Raw genomic sequence first — 19913 nt, forward strand, 5'->3', positions numbered from 1 at the left:
AAACCTCGTCTCTACTAAAAATACAAAATTAGCCAGGCGTGGTGGTGCATGCCTGTAATCCCAGCTACTCGGGAGGCTGAGGCAGGGGAATCGCTTGAACCTGCGAGGAGGAGGTTGCAGTGATCCGAGATCATGCCATTGCACTCCAGCCAGAGCAACAAGAGCAAAACTCCGCCTCAAAAAAAAAAAAAACACAAACAAACAAAAACCATCAGATCTTGTGAGACTCACTCATTATCATGAGAACAGCATAGGGGAAACTACCCCCATGATTCAATTACCTGCACATGGTCCCGCCTTTGACACATGGGGATTATTACAATTCAAGATGAGATTTGGGTGGGGACACAGAGACAAACCATATTAAGAACTAATTATTTAATGGAGAGGCATCCATTAAATATAGACACATGCAAAACCCACAACTACTTCTGTGCAACTTGTTTATTTCCATTTTATTTTTACACAAAGGCAAAGAGAATAGGAGTGAGGAGGCAGGAATAATGCTGGGTCACTCCCAGGAAGTGGGGAAGAGGCTGCAGCCAAGAAGAATGAGTCAGGCTGCTCTTCCTTGGCTTTCTTGGTAACAGCAATGAACAAAAGGAAGACGAGGCATGGACTCCAGGCTTAAGTTAACAAGGTCAGTCTGTTCAGGCCAAGCAATGGAAAGGAAGTGTCAGATCTGTCCAATCCATGTTCATAAAGAGGAAATAAGGCCTAGGTCCGTCTATTGAGGCCTTGGCTCAGGATTGGCTGGGGCCCTTCTCTTTGAAGGTCGAGGCCGCTGTCCCCAGGGCGCATAGGGGCCACGGGGACGATACCTACCAAAACCCCTATGTACCACTGGGGCAGGCCGCTGATAACGGGGTGTGGGGAAGAAGGGCATAGGCAGCTGAGGACCAACCATAAAGTTGTCTTCGAAGAAGAAACCTGCATGGGCTGATGAGGGGATATCTGAATGGCAATAGAATTGATCCGACTGGAAAGTATGGTCTGAGGAAAAACAGGCATCTGGGGGACCCTGTGGGAACCGGGGTATTCCCTGGTGATGGAGAATGGGAGGAGGAGGCTGTGGGGACAGGAGCGGGAGCAGCGGCAAGCGCTGGGGTGGGAACCCAAGCAGGGGGCGGTATGTGGGGGAAGGTAAGGGTGGAGACAGAGGTAAGGCCGGGTGATTTCTGTTGGCCTGGGGCGGCCCTTCGACTCTCGGGCCAGGTTTTTTCTTCTTGATCCACTCGCCCACGGGGTGGCGGTGGGGCAGCTCCACACCCCAGGCGTCGGCCACGTGGGCCAGCAGCAGCTGGGAGAGGCAGCGGTGCACACGTCCATTCCAGTGCACCCCGTCCCAGTGCAGGTTCTCCCTCGCGTGGCGGAAGTGGAAATGCAAGTCCAGTACATCGAAGTTATGTTTACGTGCCTCGGTGGCGCTGTGGAAGTTGGCTTTGACCACTTCGTTTTTCAGGAAGGTGGCCTTCTGCCGCCGGAGCTTGGGCGGAAGAAAACCCCCGGTGACTTCCTCGCCCACAGGCATGGCCGTGTTCCACACCAGGAGGCAAGACTCGGGCAGCACCTGGCCCAGGCACTGGAACAGGTTCTCCAGGTTCTCCAGGTAGCTTCTCCAGGAGTTCGGACCATACCTGGAGATGTCCCAGAGGCAGGAATTCATGATGACCAGGTCGGGGGCGTGCTCGCCCGACTGCAGCTCTTTCAAGATGGTCTGGAGGTAATCGGAGTACACGCGGGTGAGGAAGTAAAAACGCACCAGATGGTGGTCGGAGCGGAACTCGCGGACCTCACGGTAGTTAAGGCCGTTGTGCATGTGGCCCCGCTGGCCTCCGTCCACCAGCTCATCTTGTTCGAAGTTCAGCTCCCCCCTTGCTCTAAGCTGCCCGGGAGTGAGCAGGCGGTCCTTCTGCAGCAGAAGCACCAGGTCCTTGTATACTGCCCTATGCACAGAGTCCCCCAGGATGACCACGAACTTATTGTGAAGCAGCTGCCGCACTTCGGAGGCCCGCAGAAGGATCATGACGCCCAGGGCGCACAGCCTATCTCCTTCCTTTGCACGGGATGGCTCTGCGGACGGCTAGGACAGAAGGAGAGAACGGCTGGGAGGGACTCACCTCTGGGCGGAGCGCCCAGTGCAGGTTGGGGGTAGGGAGACCATGGGGAAGGGGATAGCGCTGTGGCCTCTGGCCTGAGGGAGTGGACCTGGAGTGCCCGCATAACAGGCTCCACCAAGCCCGGACCTGGGAGATTGGCGAGAGGGCAGGAAGGGAGCCAAAAGCCTTCTTTGTCTAGTGGCAGTTCAGGCCTGGGGCTTGACCTCTGAATGACCTGAGGCTGCTGTTGGAGGCTCAGGTTCCACCTGGTGGGGAGGAGCCAAGTATGATCCACCCTCCCTAGCGATGAGAATGCTAGCAGAATGCCTAGCCAAGAGCCTGGAGGCAGCCCAGAAGCCTAAGTGGAGATAGTTAGCGCTATGCCACTGTTAGATAATGAGGACCCCAAGTAAGCAAGGACATGGAGAATGTTTGTGATGTAATGTTAAGTGGAATAAGTTACATCCCATACTGAATGCCCCATCACTTAAACTATATAAAAGAGATATGCATAGATAACATTGAAAGGAAATATGTAAAAACATATCTTCATAGAATAGGATTATGGTTGACTTCCCTCCCCTTTTATTTTTGTAAATATTCTTTACAGTCTTATATCGCTTGTTATAACTTTAAAAGAATTAAATGAAATGCAACAGGTAACACAAAGAAAGAGTACCTGTGCTAGCTCAAGAGCATAAAAACAGGCCGGGTGCGGTGGGATTACGCCTGTAATCCCAGCACTTTGGGAGGCCGAGGAGGGTGGATCACCTGAGGTCGGGAGTCCGAGACCAGCCTGACCAACACGGAGAAACCCCGTCTCTACTAAAAATTCAAAATTAGCCGGGCGTGGTGGCGCATGCCTGTAATCCCAGCTACTTGGGAGGCTGAGGCAGGAGAATTGCTTGAACCCAGGAGGCAAAGGTTGCCAGTGAGCTGAGATCGCGCCATTGCACTTTAGCCTGGGCAAGAGAGAAACTCCGTCTCAGAAAACAAACAAAAACAAAAAACAAAACAAAACAAAAAACCCTAAAAACAGATTTCTTTTACAAGGAAGTAGCTGTTTCTCATCAATAGGACTGAAAAAAATCAAGATAAAACTGGAAATAATTTGAATACATTTCAGCTGTAATATTCTTTGCTTTACATTTGAAGAGAACCGGAATATGCCACCCCAAAATGTGCACTTTAACATGAGGATTATTTTGAGCAGAAAGCAACTGAAAATCGACAGATGCAAGAAGAGTTATCTGCCCTCCTCTTATCTGCCCTAGAATCAGGGCATATATTTCCCTTTCAGGAAGGTAAACACCCTTCCCCCAACCAGGGAAAGAGGAGCAACTCTTATCAATCAGACAGGTTATCATCCTTTTCACCAAAGACAGGGAATGGACACCAAGATGATTTTTCATAAATAGACCTTACTACAATAGCCCTTATCTTCCATGAGCTCCCCCCATTTATTTCCCAGTCACTTCCCCACAATTCATCATCCCTTAAAGCCCAAAGCCCCTTGAGTTTCACTGTTTTCCGGTGCACTCCCTGCCTGCAAATATTAATTTAAAAATTGTGGCGGCTCACGCCTGTAATCCCAGCACTTTGGGAGGCCAAGGCGGGCGGATCACGAGGTCAGATCGAGACCTTCCTGGCTAACACGGTGAAACCCCATCTCTACTAAAAATACAAAAAATTAGCCGGGCGTGGTGGCGGGCACCTGAACAGACTGAGGCAGGAGAATGGCATGAGCCCAGGAGGCGGAGCTTGCAGTGAGCCAAGATCGTGCCAAAAATTGTGGTGGGCGCGGCAGCTCACGCCTGCAAACCCAGCACTTTGGAAGGCCAAGGTGGAAGGGATCACTTGAGCTCAGGAGTTCGAGACCAGCCTGGGCAACATGGCAAAACCCCATCTTTATACAAAAATTAACTGGGCATGGTGGCGCACGACTGAGGCGGGAGGATGGCTTGGGCTCAGGAGGTTGAGGCTGCAGTAAGCAGTGTTCCAGCTACTTCACTCCCACCTGGGCCACAAAGTGAGACCCTATCTCTAAATAAATTAAATAAATAAATAAATAAATAAAATTTCTAGGTCTGTATCTTGGCAACACACACATACCATAAATAAATAAAAGTATGTGCTTTTTCTCCTGTTAATCTGTCTTTTGTTAGTTTAATCTATACGCCCCCAGGTACTGCTGCTAAAAGAGTAGAGAAAAAGTTTTTTCTCTCCAACACATTGGATGCAATGTTAAAAACTGTGAAACTCATCTTCAAAACTTCGGATTATTTCAAGTTGCCATTTACAACTCATATCCACAGATGACTAAATAGTAGAAACACTAAAATACTGCTAACAGATTGCAAATGGGAGGAACATGGCATCCACTTCATCTACTTACACAAAAGCCTTGAAAATCCGGTGCGGCTTGAAATTTGTAAGATTTTATGCATTAGTAAACATTTTAATAGATGTAGGAACATTTTAATAGGTGTGGGTGGATAGCTATTATTAAATTACACATTCAAGTTTTAAAAGCTATATATCCTATTTGTAGTTTTAAATGGGTATAAATACAAAAATGAAAATATTAAAACAGGTAGAATATTAAGTTTCATAAGAGAACAGTTGAAAATATTGACATCTTCCCCACAAAGAATTTTCTTTAAAATATTTTTGCTATCAGAATAAAAGTTTTGGCTGGGTGCAGTGGCTTATGTTTGTAATCCCAGCACTTTGGAAGACTGAGGCAGGAGGACTGCTTGAGACCAGGAGTTTGAAACAAAGAAAAACAAAACAAAACTGAAGCAAACTCCAAATCCCTTTGGGACTCAAGCATGTTCATTTGTTTAGATTCATTTATTCCTCCGACTCACACTTAATAAGTGCCTACTATATGCTCCACATAGGGAGTATAAAAATAAGTAAAATATGGTCTTGCGCTCTAAAAGCGATTAGAAATACTAGTTGATAATTGTACTATCATGTAGAAAGTGGTAAGGGCCATAAACTGTGAAAGTCTAGGGGTCTTTGGGAATAGTATTCCTTCCCACTCTAGACTCAAGTCTCCAAAGTGCAAAATGTGAAGACGGAAACCCTTTCCTATTGTGTTTTCAGGGCTCCCATGCTGCCCCAGCTCGATGTGCCTTCTCTGGGCCAGCACTCTGGCCGTAATCTGTGCCCTAATACACCTTCCCCTGTTAATACAGTCCTGTCCCGGAAGCTGGCAGATCTAATAATTTAGTGCTGTCTCTGCTACAGTGTTACTTCTGGAATGCTCTAATGCATTCTTTCTCTGGGAGTGAAGTGCCCTAGACTTGGAAAGATATAAGTTCAAGTCCAAAATATGCCTCTCTGATACAGATATTTTTGAGCGAAGATGCTTGTGAGGCAGCGGTGGCAGAAAGGGCCTCCAGATCTGCCCTTTCTTATCAAGCCATAAAAATTCCTGTGAAAAAGCGGCCTTCTCTGCACCAACACGAGAAGATAACCCTTGTTTCCAGTGACTTAAGAAGTGATGCTGCAATGGAGCTGTATAAATAAACTTACTGAAAAAACCCTTATCCTCCACTAGCTTTACACCCTCTCCAATTATCTCCTAGCGACTCCCCTGGAATTTACTACCCCCAGCTTATACCCCTTTGTCCTCTCATTTCTTCACAAAATGTGTAGTTCTTTGTCTAAAAGGTATAAAAGCTTTCTGCTTTGGCCATTTCTTGGGGTCTTCACTCTCTTATGAGGGTCCCCATGTACATGTAAAAAAATGTTAATCTGTTAATCTGTCTTGCATTAATTTGGTTCCAAGCCCACCCGAAGATCCCACTTAAGAACTAAGATGGGCAGAGGCTATCCATAGGCCCCTCTACAGAGTATTAGCAAAGAGCATTGCGTTTGGAATCATACTACCTGGGTTTGAATCCTAACTCTTCTATTTGCTAGCATTTTGAACTTGGGCAAGTTATTTAGTCTTTCTATGACTTAATTTTCCAGATCTGTAAAATGGACCTATTAGTACACTTCATATATCTGATGTGAGGATTAAACGTAAACTGTTTGTAATAATGCTTAACAAGTAGGAAGTGCTGCTAAATTAGTTATTATTATTAAAAGTTGAGCATCCCTAATTCAAAATTCCAAAATTCTTCCAAACCCAAAACTTTTTGAGAGCCAACATGATGCTCCAAGTTACACTGAACACATTACTTTTTCACTATATTAATGGTATGTTGGCCAGGCGAGGAGGCTCACGCCTGTAATCGCAGCACTTTGAGAGGCCGAGGTGGGTGGATCACTTGAGATCAGGAGTTCAAGACCAGCCTGGCCAACATGGTGAAATCCTGTCTCTACGAAAAATACAAAAATTAGCCAGGCATGGTGGCACATGCCTGTAATCCCAGCTACTCGGAGGCTGAGGCAGGAGATCCCCTGAACCTGGGAGGCGGAGGTTGCAGTGAGCTGAGATCGCACCACTGCACTCCAGCCTGGGCAACAGAGTGAGGCTGTGTGTCAAAAAAAAGGGAAAAGTGTGTCATATTTTCTACTATGAAGTACTTACGTGTGAATAAGTGTAAGAAAATGATTACTTTGGCCAGTCGCGGTGGCTCATGCCTGTAATCCCAGCACTTTGGGAGGCCAAGGTGGGAGGATCACGAAGTCAGGAGATGGAGACCATCCTGGCTAACATTGTGAAACCCTGTCTCTACTAAAAGTACAAAAAATTAGCAGGGCGTGGTGGCTGGGGCCTGTAGTCCCAGCTACTCGGGAGGCTGAAGCAGGAGAATGGTGTGAACCTGGGAGGCGGAACTTGTAGTGAGCCGAGATCCTGCCACTGCACTCCAGCCTGGGGACAGAGAGAGACTCCGTCTCAAAAAAAAAAAAAAAAAAAGAAAATGATTACTTGCTGGGTGCAGTGGCTCACGCCTGTAATCCCAGCACTTTAGGAGGCTGAGGCGGGCAGATCACGAGGTCAGGAGATTGAGACCATCCTGGCTAACACGGTGAAACCCCGTCTCTACTAAAAGTACAAAAAAAAATATTAGCCGTGTGTGGTGGCGGGTGCCTGTAGTCCCAGCTACTCGGGAGGCTGAGGCAGGAGAATGGCGGGAACCCGGGAGGCGGAGCTTGCAATGAGCCAAGATCGCGCCACTGCACTCCAGCCTGGGTGACAGAGAGAGACTCCATCTCAAAAAAAAAAAAAAAGAAAATGATTACTTGTTGGTTGCCTCTAAACATATAAGCTGACTCAGAAATGATGGTGATGTCATACAACCACAGTCCACATGAGTGGTTAAGATTGTGACACCTTTGCTTTCTGATGGTTCAATGCACACAAACTTTGTTTCATGCACAAAATTTAAAGTATTGTATAAAATTACCTTCAGGCTATGTGTATATGCTGTATATGAAACATAAATGAATTTTGTGTTTCCACTTGGGCCCAATCCCAGCCTACGTATGGGCATCCCCACGTACATGCAAATATTCTGAAATCACCCAAAAATCTGAAATCCGAAACACTTTTGAGTGTTTTTTATTTTCTTATCTTTTTTTTTTTTTTTTTTTTTGAGAAGCAGTTTCGCTCTTGGTGCCCAGGCTGAAGTACAGTGGTGCAATCTCAGTTCACTGCAAACTCTGCCTCTTGGGTTCAAGTGATTCTCCTGTCTTGGCCTCCCGAGTAGCTAGGACTACAGACGTGCACCACCACGCCCAGCTAATTTTTTATATTTTTAGTAGAGATGGGGTTTCACCATGTTGGCCAGCTGGTCTCGAACTCCTGACCTCAGGTGATCCACCCTCCTCAGCCTCCCACAGTGCTGGGATGACAGGTGTAAGCCACCGTGCCCGGCCTGAAACACTTTTTATTCCAAGCATTTTGGATAAAGGATGTTCAACTCATACTTAAGAAGTTTCAAAATACCAGGTTAATCATCAATAAAGAAGAGATTACAATATGTGTTCTGCTTGTTTGTCAGGGTTCTATGAAGATCAAATTAGATGATGCAAGTGAAATATTTTGGCTAAAACAAAATTAAGTTTATTGAACAGCTACTAGATCCCAGGTGCTTTACCAACATTACCTCTTCATGAGGTAACTTTTTTGTTTTGAGACGGAGTTTCACTCTGGTTGCCCAGGCTGGAGTGCAGTGGTGCAATCTCAGCTCACTGCAACCTCTGCCTCCCAGGTTCAAGCGATTCTCCTGCCTCAGCCTCCTGAGTAGCTGGGATTACAGGCTTGCATCACCATGCCCGGCTAATTTTTGTAGTTTTTTAGTAGAGACGGGGTTTCACCATTTTGGCCAGGCTGGTCTTGAACTCCTGACCTCAGATGATCTGCCCGCCTTGGCCTCCCAAAGTGCTGGGATTACAAGTGTGAGCCACTGCACCTGGCCCTTTATGAGGTAACTCTTATTCCCATTTTATAGGGAAAGATATTGATGCGATAGAGCTAAGATTTAGTCCAAAGTCTATCTCTAATAGAAGAAGGATCTTCTCTTATCTTTTTCTTATTCATAGTCAGGCAACCCTCTCCTCTGCCCAGGAGAGGTGGTCATGAAGGGAGGGGATGGGTGGTGAATGAGTATAATCCCATATCCTAATCTCAAGCAAGAGACATAAAAACACATAAAGACCTTGAATTCAGAAGAACCCAGGCAGGGCACGGTGGATCATGCCTGTAATCTCTACACTTTGGGAGGCCAAGAAGGGCAGATCACCTGAGGTCAGGACCAGCCTGGGAAACTTGGTGAAACCCTGTCTCTACAAGAAATACTAAAAATTAGCTGGGTGTAGTGGCACACGCCTGTAATCCCAGCTACTTAGGAGGCTGAGGCACGAGAATTGCTTGAGTCCAGAAAGGAGGAGGTTGCAGCGAGCTGAGATCGCATCACTGAACTCCAGCCTGGGCAACAGAGTGTGACTTTGTCTCAAAAAAAAAAAAAAAAAAAAAAGGAAAAGAAAAAACAAAGAAGAAGAGCCAAAACACAGTTCTGCAGACTGACAACCTCACAGTGTCTGAGGACTTCTGGAGGTCCTATATCCTAACCAGTTCACTTAACCCACCCAAATGTTGCTCCAAGAGCTCAGGGCCAATATCTGACAAAAATGTTTACCTAAGAATGTCTTCTTTTTTTTTTGAGTCAGAGTCTTGCTCTGTCACCCAGGCTGGAGTGCAGTGGCGAGATCTCAGCTCACTGAAACTTTTGCCTCCAGGGTTCAAGCAATTCTCGTGCCTTGGCCTCCAGATACCTGCAATTACAGGCACTTGCCACCATGCCCAGCTAATTTTTGTATTTTTAGTAGAGACGGGGTTTCACCATGTTGGCCAGGCTGGTCTCGAACTCCTGGTCTCAAGTGATCCACTCACCTTGCCCTCCCAAAGTGCTGGGATTACAGGCGTGAACCACTGTACCTGGCCTTATTATTCTTCTCTAATGGAACATGCAGCTATGACTGTGAGAAGGAAAGAGAGGGGAAAATGACTGGGAAGAAGCATTCCAGTTAGAACCCGAAATGGGGCCAGGCGCGGTGGCTCTCGCCTGTAAGCCCAGCACTTTGGGAGGCCGAGGTGGGTGGATCACCTCGGGTCAGGAGTTCAAGACCAATCTGGCCAACATGCTGAAAGCCCCCCTCTCTACAAGACTACAAAAATTAGGTGGGCATCATGGCAGGTGCCTGTAATCCCAGCCACTCATGAGGCTGAGGCGGGAGAATCGCTTGAACCCGGGAGGTGGAGATTGCAGTGAGTCGAGATCTTGCCATCTTGCTGCTGCACTCCAGACTGGGTGACAGAGCGAGACTCTGCCTCAAAAACAAAAACAAAAACAAAACAAAACAAACAAACAAACAGAAAAACCTGAAATGGAAATGAAGTTCTTGATAAAGAGGAGCACTGTAACTGTAACAGGATTAATGAAATCTGACACCCTCAAGACTATCATTTTGGGAAAGAATCCTAAGCTAAGAGACCAAGCATTAAAAATAAAACTTAACAAAACCAAAATGACTCTTTTAGGGGAGTGAATAGAAAAGAATAATTTGGAGACATAAACCTTCTCTAATTTTAAAAAAAGGTCGATAGCATCCATTTTCAGAGCTCTTTTTATTTATAAAAAATAAAACAAAAAAAGGATTCGAAAATGGCCAGATCAGCGATCATTTTAGCCTAGGCATCTTTCTTTGCTGCAGATTTGATAAGTACACATTCATTTTGGTAGCTATTTTATCGATTCACTCATTCACTTAATAAAGATCATGGAGAGCCAAATAGTGCACTGGGTGCAAGGACTAGGTATGAAAAGGCAATTTTGGCCAGGTGCAGTGGCTCACGCCTGTAATCTCAGCACCTTAGGAGGCCAAGGCGGGCGGATAACTTGAGATCAGGAGTTCAAGACCAGCCTGGCCAACATGTTGAAACCCCGTGTCTGCCAAAAATATAAAAAATTAGCCGGGTGTGGTGGCATGCGCCTGTAATCCCAGCTACTCAGGAGGCTGAGGCAGGAGAATTGCTTGAACCCAGGAGGCGGAGGTTGCAGTGAGCCGAGATCGCACCAATGCACTCCAGGCTGGGCGACAGAGCGAGACTCACTCCATCTCAAAAAGAGAGGCAATCTCTTCTCTCAAGAGGAGGGGTAAGAAAATGGGCACTTAAAGAGCTGGCTGCTAAAACGGATGTATGTAAATGAAGTACCTGAGACTGTTGGAAGAATCAAGCCAGAGGAGGGAGGTTTATGAACAATCATTGCAACCTGATTCCAACTTCGAATTAAAACAGAATTTTTTTAAAGTTTCATGGTAATTTTAAAAATCATAGTTATAAATAGTTCCATGTTTTTCTCTGTTTTCAAAGTAAATTTTGGGCTTAGGCTAAAGCTGTCACAGATATATGTATTAATAATGTCTACTGCCACAATAAATTACTTTCCAGCATCTTGTTTATATTTCCCTGTTTGGGGATAATTAATTTTTTAATAGCTTCATAAGCTATGAATTACAACTCATTGACTATTGCTTTACAATGATCACAACCCAAACACATAACATTTATCTTTCATTAATGTTTTGTAATAATTATGTTGATTTTTTTCTTTTCTTTTTGATCTTCAGTTACAAGAAGAGGTACACTGAAATAAGCCAGTTGCTTTAGAGATACTGTAGAGAAGTTTTAAACCACAGAGATAGTCACTAACAATTAGGATGTTTTGATTCATTGTGGGAAGTACTTGTAACTAATTTATAAGTTTCTTGCATATGACTGTCTTAATACAATATTGTACTGGGAATATAAATGGTTCATTTCCTTATAACCGCATTTTGGGGGATCTAACCAATAGTTTGAACTTTCCAAGATTCTCTTAAATTTTAGTGGAATGGATGGTACAGATAAAGAATTATTTTTAATGAGCTCACCTGTATAATTTATCTATGTCTTAGCATTTGCTTAGTTTTCTAAGTGAATTTAAACTTGCCAAAAATTAAATTACATGCCATATACAGTTTTGAAAGAAAAAAGAAAAGCAAACAATTCGAACTTTTCTTTGGGAAAACTTAATGACTTGTGGACTGGGGATTCTCTAGAGACTCATATTTTGATTTGAGGCAAGTCAGTTAACATCCAATGACCTATACAACACCAAAGTGGAAGAAGCAATGCAGGCCTATTTTTAAAAGTGGCTTTAGGATCAAATAAAAAATACAGAAAAGTACTGAGAGATGCTATGCTGTGGTAAATAATGCAATAGAAAAATAATTGCCAGGCTGGGTGCAGTGGCTTAATTCTGTAATCCCAGCACTTTGGGAGGCCGAGACGGGTGGATCACTTGAGATCAGGAGTTCGAGACCAACGTGGCCAACATGGCAAAACCCTGTCTGTACCAAAAATACAAAAATCAGCTGGGCATGGTGGCACGTGCCTGTAATCCGAGCTACTTGGGAGGCTGAGGCAGGAGAATCGTTTGAACCTGGGAGGTGGAGGTTGCAGTGAGCCAAGATTGTGTCACTGCACTCCAGCCTGGGCGACAGCGTGAGACTCTGTGTCAAAAAAAGAAAAAGAAAAAGAAAAAGAATTGCCAAATAACCACTGGAAAGACTGTTAACTGATTCGAATCACCTACCTACATTGACCTCACTTCCTACGTAGGTCTCGGATCTGCAGTCCATTAATTAATTCAGTAAAAATTTAGAGAGCCCTGCATCTATCTACGGCTGTGACAGCTGTTACTGCACATTTGGCTCACATCCCTCAACAACGACCATGATTCCCTTGTGAACCCCTGCATCATGAAACCACGCCATATGGCCTGTATTTCTAAGTTGGTTATCCAGGTAGTCTTTAAACACATCTAAAATCATGCGAGATAAGCGAAAAACGGAAACTAGAATAAAGATCTTCAAACTGGGCTCCATGTAATCACAGGTTTACTTTGTGGAGGCAGGAATCACTGTGGGTATATTCAGTTTGTATTTGTATCATCCCTACCAGGCCACAATCTGAAATTTGTAATTCTTTTTAAATAAACTATCAACAGAAGAATCTCAAACACTTTGAGTCTGAAAATTACCAAGTTTAAAAATTCTTAAAGCAGCGTATTTTCCCATAATAATAGTCTAATATAAACAACGCCTATGAATTACAGAAAGAAATGCAGAGAGCATTTTTATGAATGAAGTGGAGGTTCTTAGTAACTGAAATGCAGGTAACTTCTATAAAAACCAAAGATAAAACTATGGACCATTAATTCCAGTGACCTCACTTTTTTAAACTTTTGTTTTACAGCCTTTTGTAAATATTCCCTAAAATAAATAATCAAAGCATTTCATAAACACAAAAGTATGATTTCAATAATGTACAGTCTATAGTAAACCTCTACATGATGGTCTTGCATCATTATTCAAAGTATATTTGCTAACTTCCTACCTATTACCCCTTTAACACAAATGAAAGATACCAGAAGGTGGTGATCTGGCTTTCAACTCCAGACAAAGAAGCCAGACGTGGACTCTGCCCCTGGACAGCTGCGTGCTCTTGGGCTGGTTGCCCACAGTTCTGAACCAGTTTCCTCTTCTGTAAAAAGGGAATAATATTACCTACCTCGTCAAATAATAGTGAAAATGAAAAGAGATCTCGTACATCAAGGGCCTAATAATACAAGGCCTGCCAGACAGTAGGCCCCTCTAATCCTTTGGCTCAGCGAGCCCTCCCACAATGATTCCAGAGAAAACACAGGCCTGCAGACAGAACCCTGTTTGGACTCCCTCCTCAAACCTTCAAATCCTCACCCCACTTCCCACCCTCCTGCAAAGGCAGAGAGGTACCTCCTTAGGCGTAAAGCTTCCTCAGCAGCTCAGGGACTTCGCTCCCGGATATCCCCCAGTGAGGGGATAATTTGCATTCTGCATTTTCTTTACCCTCCTTGGCCTGGATCCTTCTTTTTAGCATTAAACACATTCTAGTTTCTTGCTTTGAAAAAGAAAGGAAACATCTTTGACTCCACCTCCAGGACAGTCCTATCTTTTGCCTCCACTCCAAGGCCACATTTAAAAAAAAAACTTGCTTGCACTGACTGGGTCTGGGTCTGGGCCCCACCTCCCACTCACTCCTCCGTTTACTTTAATTTGGCTCTGACTGCATCAAAGCCAAGGAATGTTTGTTAGTAAATCACCAATGATTTCCCTGTTGCTCCTTTCAGTGGCCACTTTTTGGTTCTTACAGTATGAGGGGTAGGGGCGCTACTGACTGCTCCCTCTGAGAAACCCAGCCCTCAAGTCCACGTATTTGTGACACCCTTGTATCCTGTCTTTCCCTAGTATCTTTTGAGGGTTTCTCTTTCTCTGGCAGTTCCCCAAATGTTGGTCTTTCTCTCTCTCTCTTTTTCTTATTTCTCCCTCCCTTCCAGGTCTTTCTCAAGGCCCACTGAAGGGCTCCTTTCTTCTCTTCAACATTCTTATCCTCGTGTGTCCACCCATTTTCAGAGTGTCAGGAAATGAGGTAACCCTATGTCCCTATTTGCCACAAACAGTTCTGGTTTCTGCCTGTTTCCCCAGAATGATTAGTAGCACCCCAAACCCTTAAGAGTCCTGGTTTGGATGGTTACAACGGACCATCCCCTTATCAATTCCCATTTGTATGCAGATGACTGAGAATTGGGGCAATAAAGCACACTGGCTGAGAAGGAGGGGCTCTGGGGTTGGCCTCCTGGGTTTAGATCCTGCTCCACTGCTTACTAGCCCTTGAGTCCCTGGGCCTATTAAGCAACCCCTCTGCCCTGAAGAAACCTCATCAATAAAATGGGAACAATATTACTGCAGTTTTCCTAACAAGTGATGGTTAAATGAATACATGTAAAGTTATTAGCATGACACCGCCACATTTCTAAGTGCTCAGTGAATGTAGCTATTATCTTTGTCTCTAGCCCAGACCTGTCTCCTGAGTTTCAGACATATTCAGGTAGAGAGAATAAAGTTATCTGGGGTTGGGCGGGTAGGAGGTAGGAAAAGCAGTCTATGCAGGCCCCTATCACTTCCCAATTCTCTCTTTTTTTTTTTTTTTTTTTGAGACGGAGTTTTGCTCTTGTTGCCCAGGCTGGAGTGCAATGGCGCGATCTCAGCTCACCGCAACATCTGCCTCCCGGGTTCAAGCGATTCTCCTGCCTCAGCCTCCCAAGTAGCTGGAATTACAGGCACGTGCTACCACGCCCGGCTAATTTTTTTGTATTTTTAGTAGAGATGGGGTTTCTTCATGTTGGTCAGGCAGGTCTCGAACCCCTGACCTCAGGTGATCCACCCTCCTTGGCCTCCCAAAGTGCTGGGATTACAGGCGTGAGCCACCGCGCCCGGCTTTTTTTTTTTTTTTTTTAATTTTTTTTTTAAGAGATAGAGTCTCACTCTGTCACCCAGGCTGGAGTGCCATGGTGCGATCATGGCTCACTGCAACCTTTATCTCCCAGGTTCAAGAGATCCTTCTGCCTCAGCCTGCCAAGTAGTTGGGACCACAAGTGTGCATCCCATGCCCAGCTAATTTTTAAAAATTTTTTGTGGAGACAGGCTCTTGCTTTGTGGCCCAGTCTGGTCTTGAACTCCTAGTTTCAAGTAAACCTCCTGCCTTGGCCTCCCAAAGTGCTGCGATTACAGCCATAAGCCACCGTGCCCAGCCACTTCCCACTTCTCTAGACACTCATTTATCTTCCCATCAAACTGTGGCTGAATTTCTCAAATAATTGTCTCGTGACCTTTGAACAGTCTCCTTAAATGTAAATATTGCACTGACCAACAATGGGAATGATGGCAGCACATTCTCACCAGGCAATTTCAGAAAGCTGCTGTATAATTTTTCTTGAAGCACTGGCTGGGAATACATAATTGGGTGGAAATAAACTTTGCTTCTGAAATATGTGGATAAAGTCATTTTTATTTTTGATGACTGGTTTTGTTTTAATTGTGAAGAAATCCTTAGGTTGATCTGTATCCTGGCAATCATTTAAAAATTTTCATGTTGGCGGGGCGTGGTGGTTCACCACCTGTAATCCCAGCACTCTGGGAAGCTTAGGCAGGAGGATCACTTGCCCCAGGAATTCAAGACCAGCCTGGGCAACATGGTGATATCCCTTTCTTTAAAAAAAAAAAAAAAAGAATTTTGATGTCTAACAAATATTGGAAACAATATATATATTTTGAAGATATAGTTCAGGGAGGAGGGGAATGTTGCAATATATATTTTGGGAAGCTGAGCACAGTGATCAATATCACATTTGTTTTCGGTTTTACGGTTAAATATTTTACTTTCCCCCAATTTTTCTTAGTCCTTAAAAAGTTTGTCTTTGATTAAAACATTATTTTTTAAATGGTATAGTTTTAGTTTTATGTTTTCTTACATAAAACTTCATCATCTAGGTTTTAAAATTTCAAATTCATTTAATATGTTAGAATAATTCCAACATTTTGCATTCTGTAAACTTTTTATGTCTTGGGATATGATCCTTTCTTCTTGGGATCTTCTGAAAGCCCGCAGGGAACCATAGGATTTGTATAAGCCCAGAGGGCCTTTTCTCATGTCTTTATGTTTGTCTCTGTGACTCACCTTTGAATGTTCCCCAACCCTTTCCTCTTACTGAAATTCTGCTGCTTCATTAAGACTCACGTTAAAAGACAATTTTGTCAGAGAGCCTTCCCTACTCTCCTAGATAGAAAAATCTCTCCTTCCTCTGAGGGATGCCTCTACTTAACCTTTGGTTCTGTTTTGTTCTATAATTAACTGCCCATGTGCCATTCTATCCCACTCTATGCTAGTTCTGGATGGCAGAAGTGGGTCTCACCCATCCTTGTACCCCTCAGGGCCCAGTGCCTGTGCCTAGTAATCATCGGCACTCACTGAGCACTCACTTTGTGCCAGGCCTACTCCATTCTCACAACCTGGTGAGGGAGGAAGTATTATTATCTCCATTTTATAGATAAGTAAACTGAGGCATGGAGAGGTTATATAAATTGCCTAAGGTTGGCTGGGCATGGTGGCTCACGCCTGTAATCCCAGCACTTTGGGAGGCCGAGGTGGGTGGATCACCTGAGGTCAGGAATTTGAGACCAGCCTGATCAACATGGTGAAACCCAGTCTCTACTAAAAATACAAAAATTAGCCCGGTGTCATGGCACACACCTGTAATCCCAGCTATTCAGGAGGCCGAGGCAAGAGAATTGCTTGAACCCGGGAGGCAAAGGTTGCAGTGAGCCAAGATGGCGCCACTGCACTCCAGCTTGGACAATAGAATGAGACTCTGTCTCAAAAAATAAATTAAAAATAAATAAATAAATTGCCTAAGGTTGCCCAGCTAGTAAATGGCAGAACTATTCTTTTGACAATGTATCTTCTTCTTCTTCTTCTTTTTTTTTTTTTTTTGAGGCAGTGTCTCCCTTGGTCACCTGGGAGTACAGGGGCATGATCACGGCTCACTGCAGCTTCAACCTCCCAGGCTCAATCAATCCCCCCTCCTCAGCCTCCTGGGTAGTTGGGACTTTAGGATCCTGCCACCAAACCCATTAATGACAGTGAATCTTCTGAATAATTAGATAAGCTTAAGGTTTCCTTTTGTTTCTTTAGGAAGAAGTATGGCTCCAAAGCCTGAGCTTTTAATCTCAGCTATAAATACTTGTTTAAATTAAGAGGAAAAAAAATCATATTATCTAGAAAGAAATATTTGCATGTAGCTTTCCTTGTTATTCTCTGTTGAAAAACAAAACAATATTTTGTGCACAGCTTTAAATTTTTCCATGAGAAAACAAAGCAGGTGTGAAATAACTTAGTTCGATTTTCATCACTCTGTTAGCTAGTCTTCTTAAAAGCCGATGGAAAACCCAGTGCTGCACTAAAGCTATATTTGTGTTTCAAATGTTTAGGCTTATGCTGACTACTCTAGATTCCAACAAGTGGCTGAATTAAAAGTTCCCATGGATGAAAAACAAGGGCGATTGGAGAGCTAATAATGACGAGTGCTTTCAACTGATGAACAGGTTGGATTGTGACAATTCTGCTCCAGGACTAGCTACAAAAGTCCATTTACTCAGTCACAGGAATCCAGGGTTGAGTCAGCAGGCCTGGATTTCTTCCACCTCTAATGCTTACTTTATCTTTGTGCTACTTAGTTTTTTACTTCTTAAATGGGGGAAATAGCACCTATGCTCCTCTGAAGGGATTACCCAAAAGAGTTTTAAAAATGGACATTATTTTATTATTGTTGCTATCATTATTGTTACCATTTTTGTAGTATTTAAATTCTATGTGTAATAGTGTTTCTATGGGAAAAGAAACTTTTTTATTTTTGTTTTTTGAGATAGAGTCTCACTCTGTTGCCCAGGCTGGAGTGCAGTGGTGCGATCTTGGCTCACTACATCCCCTGTCTCATGAGCTAAAGTGATTCTCCTGCCTCAGTCTCCGGAATAGCTGGGATCACAGGCATTTGCCACCATGCCCAGATAATTGTTCTATTTTTAGTAGAGGCGGAGTTTCACCGTGTTGGCCAGGCTGGTCTCGAACTCCTGACCTCAGGTGATCCACCCACCTAGGCCTCCCAAAGTGCTGGGATTACAGGCCTGAGTCACCTTTTTCCACAGGCGGCCGATCTATGGAAAACATTTTTTGAATTTAAAAATGAGAGCAAGTCTCAGCCAGGTAGAGTGGCTCACACCTGAAATCCCAACACTTTGGGAGGCCAAGGAGGGAGGATTGCTTGAGACCAGGAGTTCAAGCCCAGCCTGGGCAATAAAGCTACACCTCTGTCTCTAAAAAAAAAAAAAAAAAAAATTTAAAAATGATCAGGATGTGGTGGCGCATGTCTGTACTCCCAGCTACTCAGGAGGAGGCTGAGGTGGAAGGATACCTTGCACCCAGGAGTTTGTGGCTGCAGTGAGTTGTGATGGCACCACTGCACTCCAGCCTGGATGACAGAGCAAGACACTGTCTCTGCCTTGGCTTTTACTCACACTATGTTGTAGAGGATTCTGGAAACTTGAGTTCCCACTGCTTTGCCTGTTGGCAGTGCAACTGAGGACTTGCCAGTTTCAAGCTCTACGGCTTGGAGCGGAAGAAAGGACAAGCAAGGTCCAGGGACTAAGGAAGCTGAGGAACAAGAATCTGTGCTGGTGAAATGAATGTCATACTTCCTATGCACACCGACTAACTTCTCACATTAGGCCTTTCCCCAGGCCATGGTTTTCCCCACTTCAGTGCCAACAACGGACCTAGGGGTTTTTCTCCCTGCTGCCGTGTCCAGCCGAGCTCCCGCTTCTCTCTTCTCCTCCAGCTCCAAAAATAAGTCAACAGCTCTGCACTGCCTACCTTAGAGTTAATTGTGGAAATCAAATGAAATGCTGTGTAAACTCTACAGATGTTCGCTGCTATTGTTATTCTGAGCCACCTTAGCATATCTGGAAAGTGGGCTTAGTGGTTAAGGGAGATTTCCAGTTAAATGAAGCATTTAACTTATTATTTAGCAACATTAATTATTTAGTGGCATTATTTAGCATACCCTCCAAAAAGTATTTACATGTTTTACCAGTTTATCTCTTTATTCTTCTTAACTCTAAGAAGGGCGCAGTAGCTCATGCCTGTAATCCCAACACTTTGGGAGGCCAAGACGGTCGGATCACCTGAGGTCTGGAGTTCAAGATCAGCCTGGCCAACATGGTGAAACCCTGTCTCTACTAAAAATATAAAAATTAGCTGGGCGTGGTGTCGCGTGCCTGTAATTCCAGCTACTCAGGAGGCTGAGGCACAAGAATCGCTTGAACTTGGGAGGCGGAGGTTGCGGTGAGCAGAGATAGCACCACTGCACTCCAGCCTGAGCAGCAGAGTGAGACTCCATCACAAAAAAACAAAAACAAAAACAACCTAAGAAATTTTCTTTCTTTCTTTCTTTTCTTTTCTTTCTTTTCCTTTCTTTTTTTTCTTTCTTCTTTCTCTGTCTCTCTCTCTCTCTCTTTCTTTCTTGTCTCGCTCTGTTGCCCAAGTTGGAATTCAGTGGCGAAATCATGGCTCACTGCAGCAACTCTGCAGGCTCAATCAATCCTCCCACTTCAGCCTCCCTAGTAGCTGGGACTACAGGCCTGTGCCACCATGCCTGGCTAATTTTTATAGTTTTTTTTTAGAGACAGGGTTTCATCATGTTGTCCAGGCTGGTCTTGAACTTAGACTCAAATAATCCACCTGCCTCAGCCTTCCAAAGTGCTTGGATTACAGGTGTGGGCCACCGCACCCGGACTACATATTCCAATTTTCTCCATTTTATACTTTTAAAAATTGAGGCTAAAAGATTGAGTAATCTGCCCAAGGTCATCCAT

General features: G+C 44.3%; 1 protein-coding gene across 7 annotated transcripts in view; it reads right to left on the minus strand.

Annotated features, from left to right (window-relative positions):
* Window positions 1-429: 429 nt before the first annotated feature.
* The window catches only part of PCED1B (PC-esterase domain containing 1B), a 156859-nt gene continuing 137375 nt past the window's right edge, over window positions 430-19913 (minus strand). For 5 of the 7 annotated variants that reach the window (XM_063593072.1, XM_063593073.1, XM_008951101.4 and 2 more), the window contains one exon: window positions 430-2083. In XM_063593072.1, coding sequence (XP_063449142.1) covers window positions 728-2083 — 1356 coding nt within the window. In that variant the 3' untranslated portion in view covers window positions 430-727. Of the gene's footprint in view, window positions 12120-13036; window positions 13153-13403; window positions 13549-19913 lie in introns of all 7 variants that reach the window. The other 2 variants (XM_063593075.1, XM_063593074.1) reach the window with 2 other exon arrangements.

This window comes from Pan paniscus, chromosome 10 (assembly GCF_029289425.2).
Source record: "Pan paniscus chromosome 10, NHGRI_mPanPan1-v2.0_pri, whole genome shotgun sequence".
Classification (NCBI taxonomy): Eukaryota; Metazoa; Chordata; class Mammalia; order Primates; family Hominidae; genus Pan; species Pan paniscus.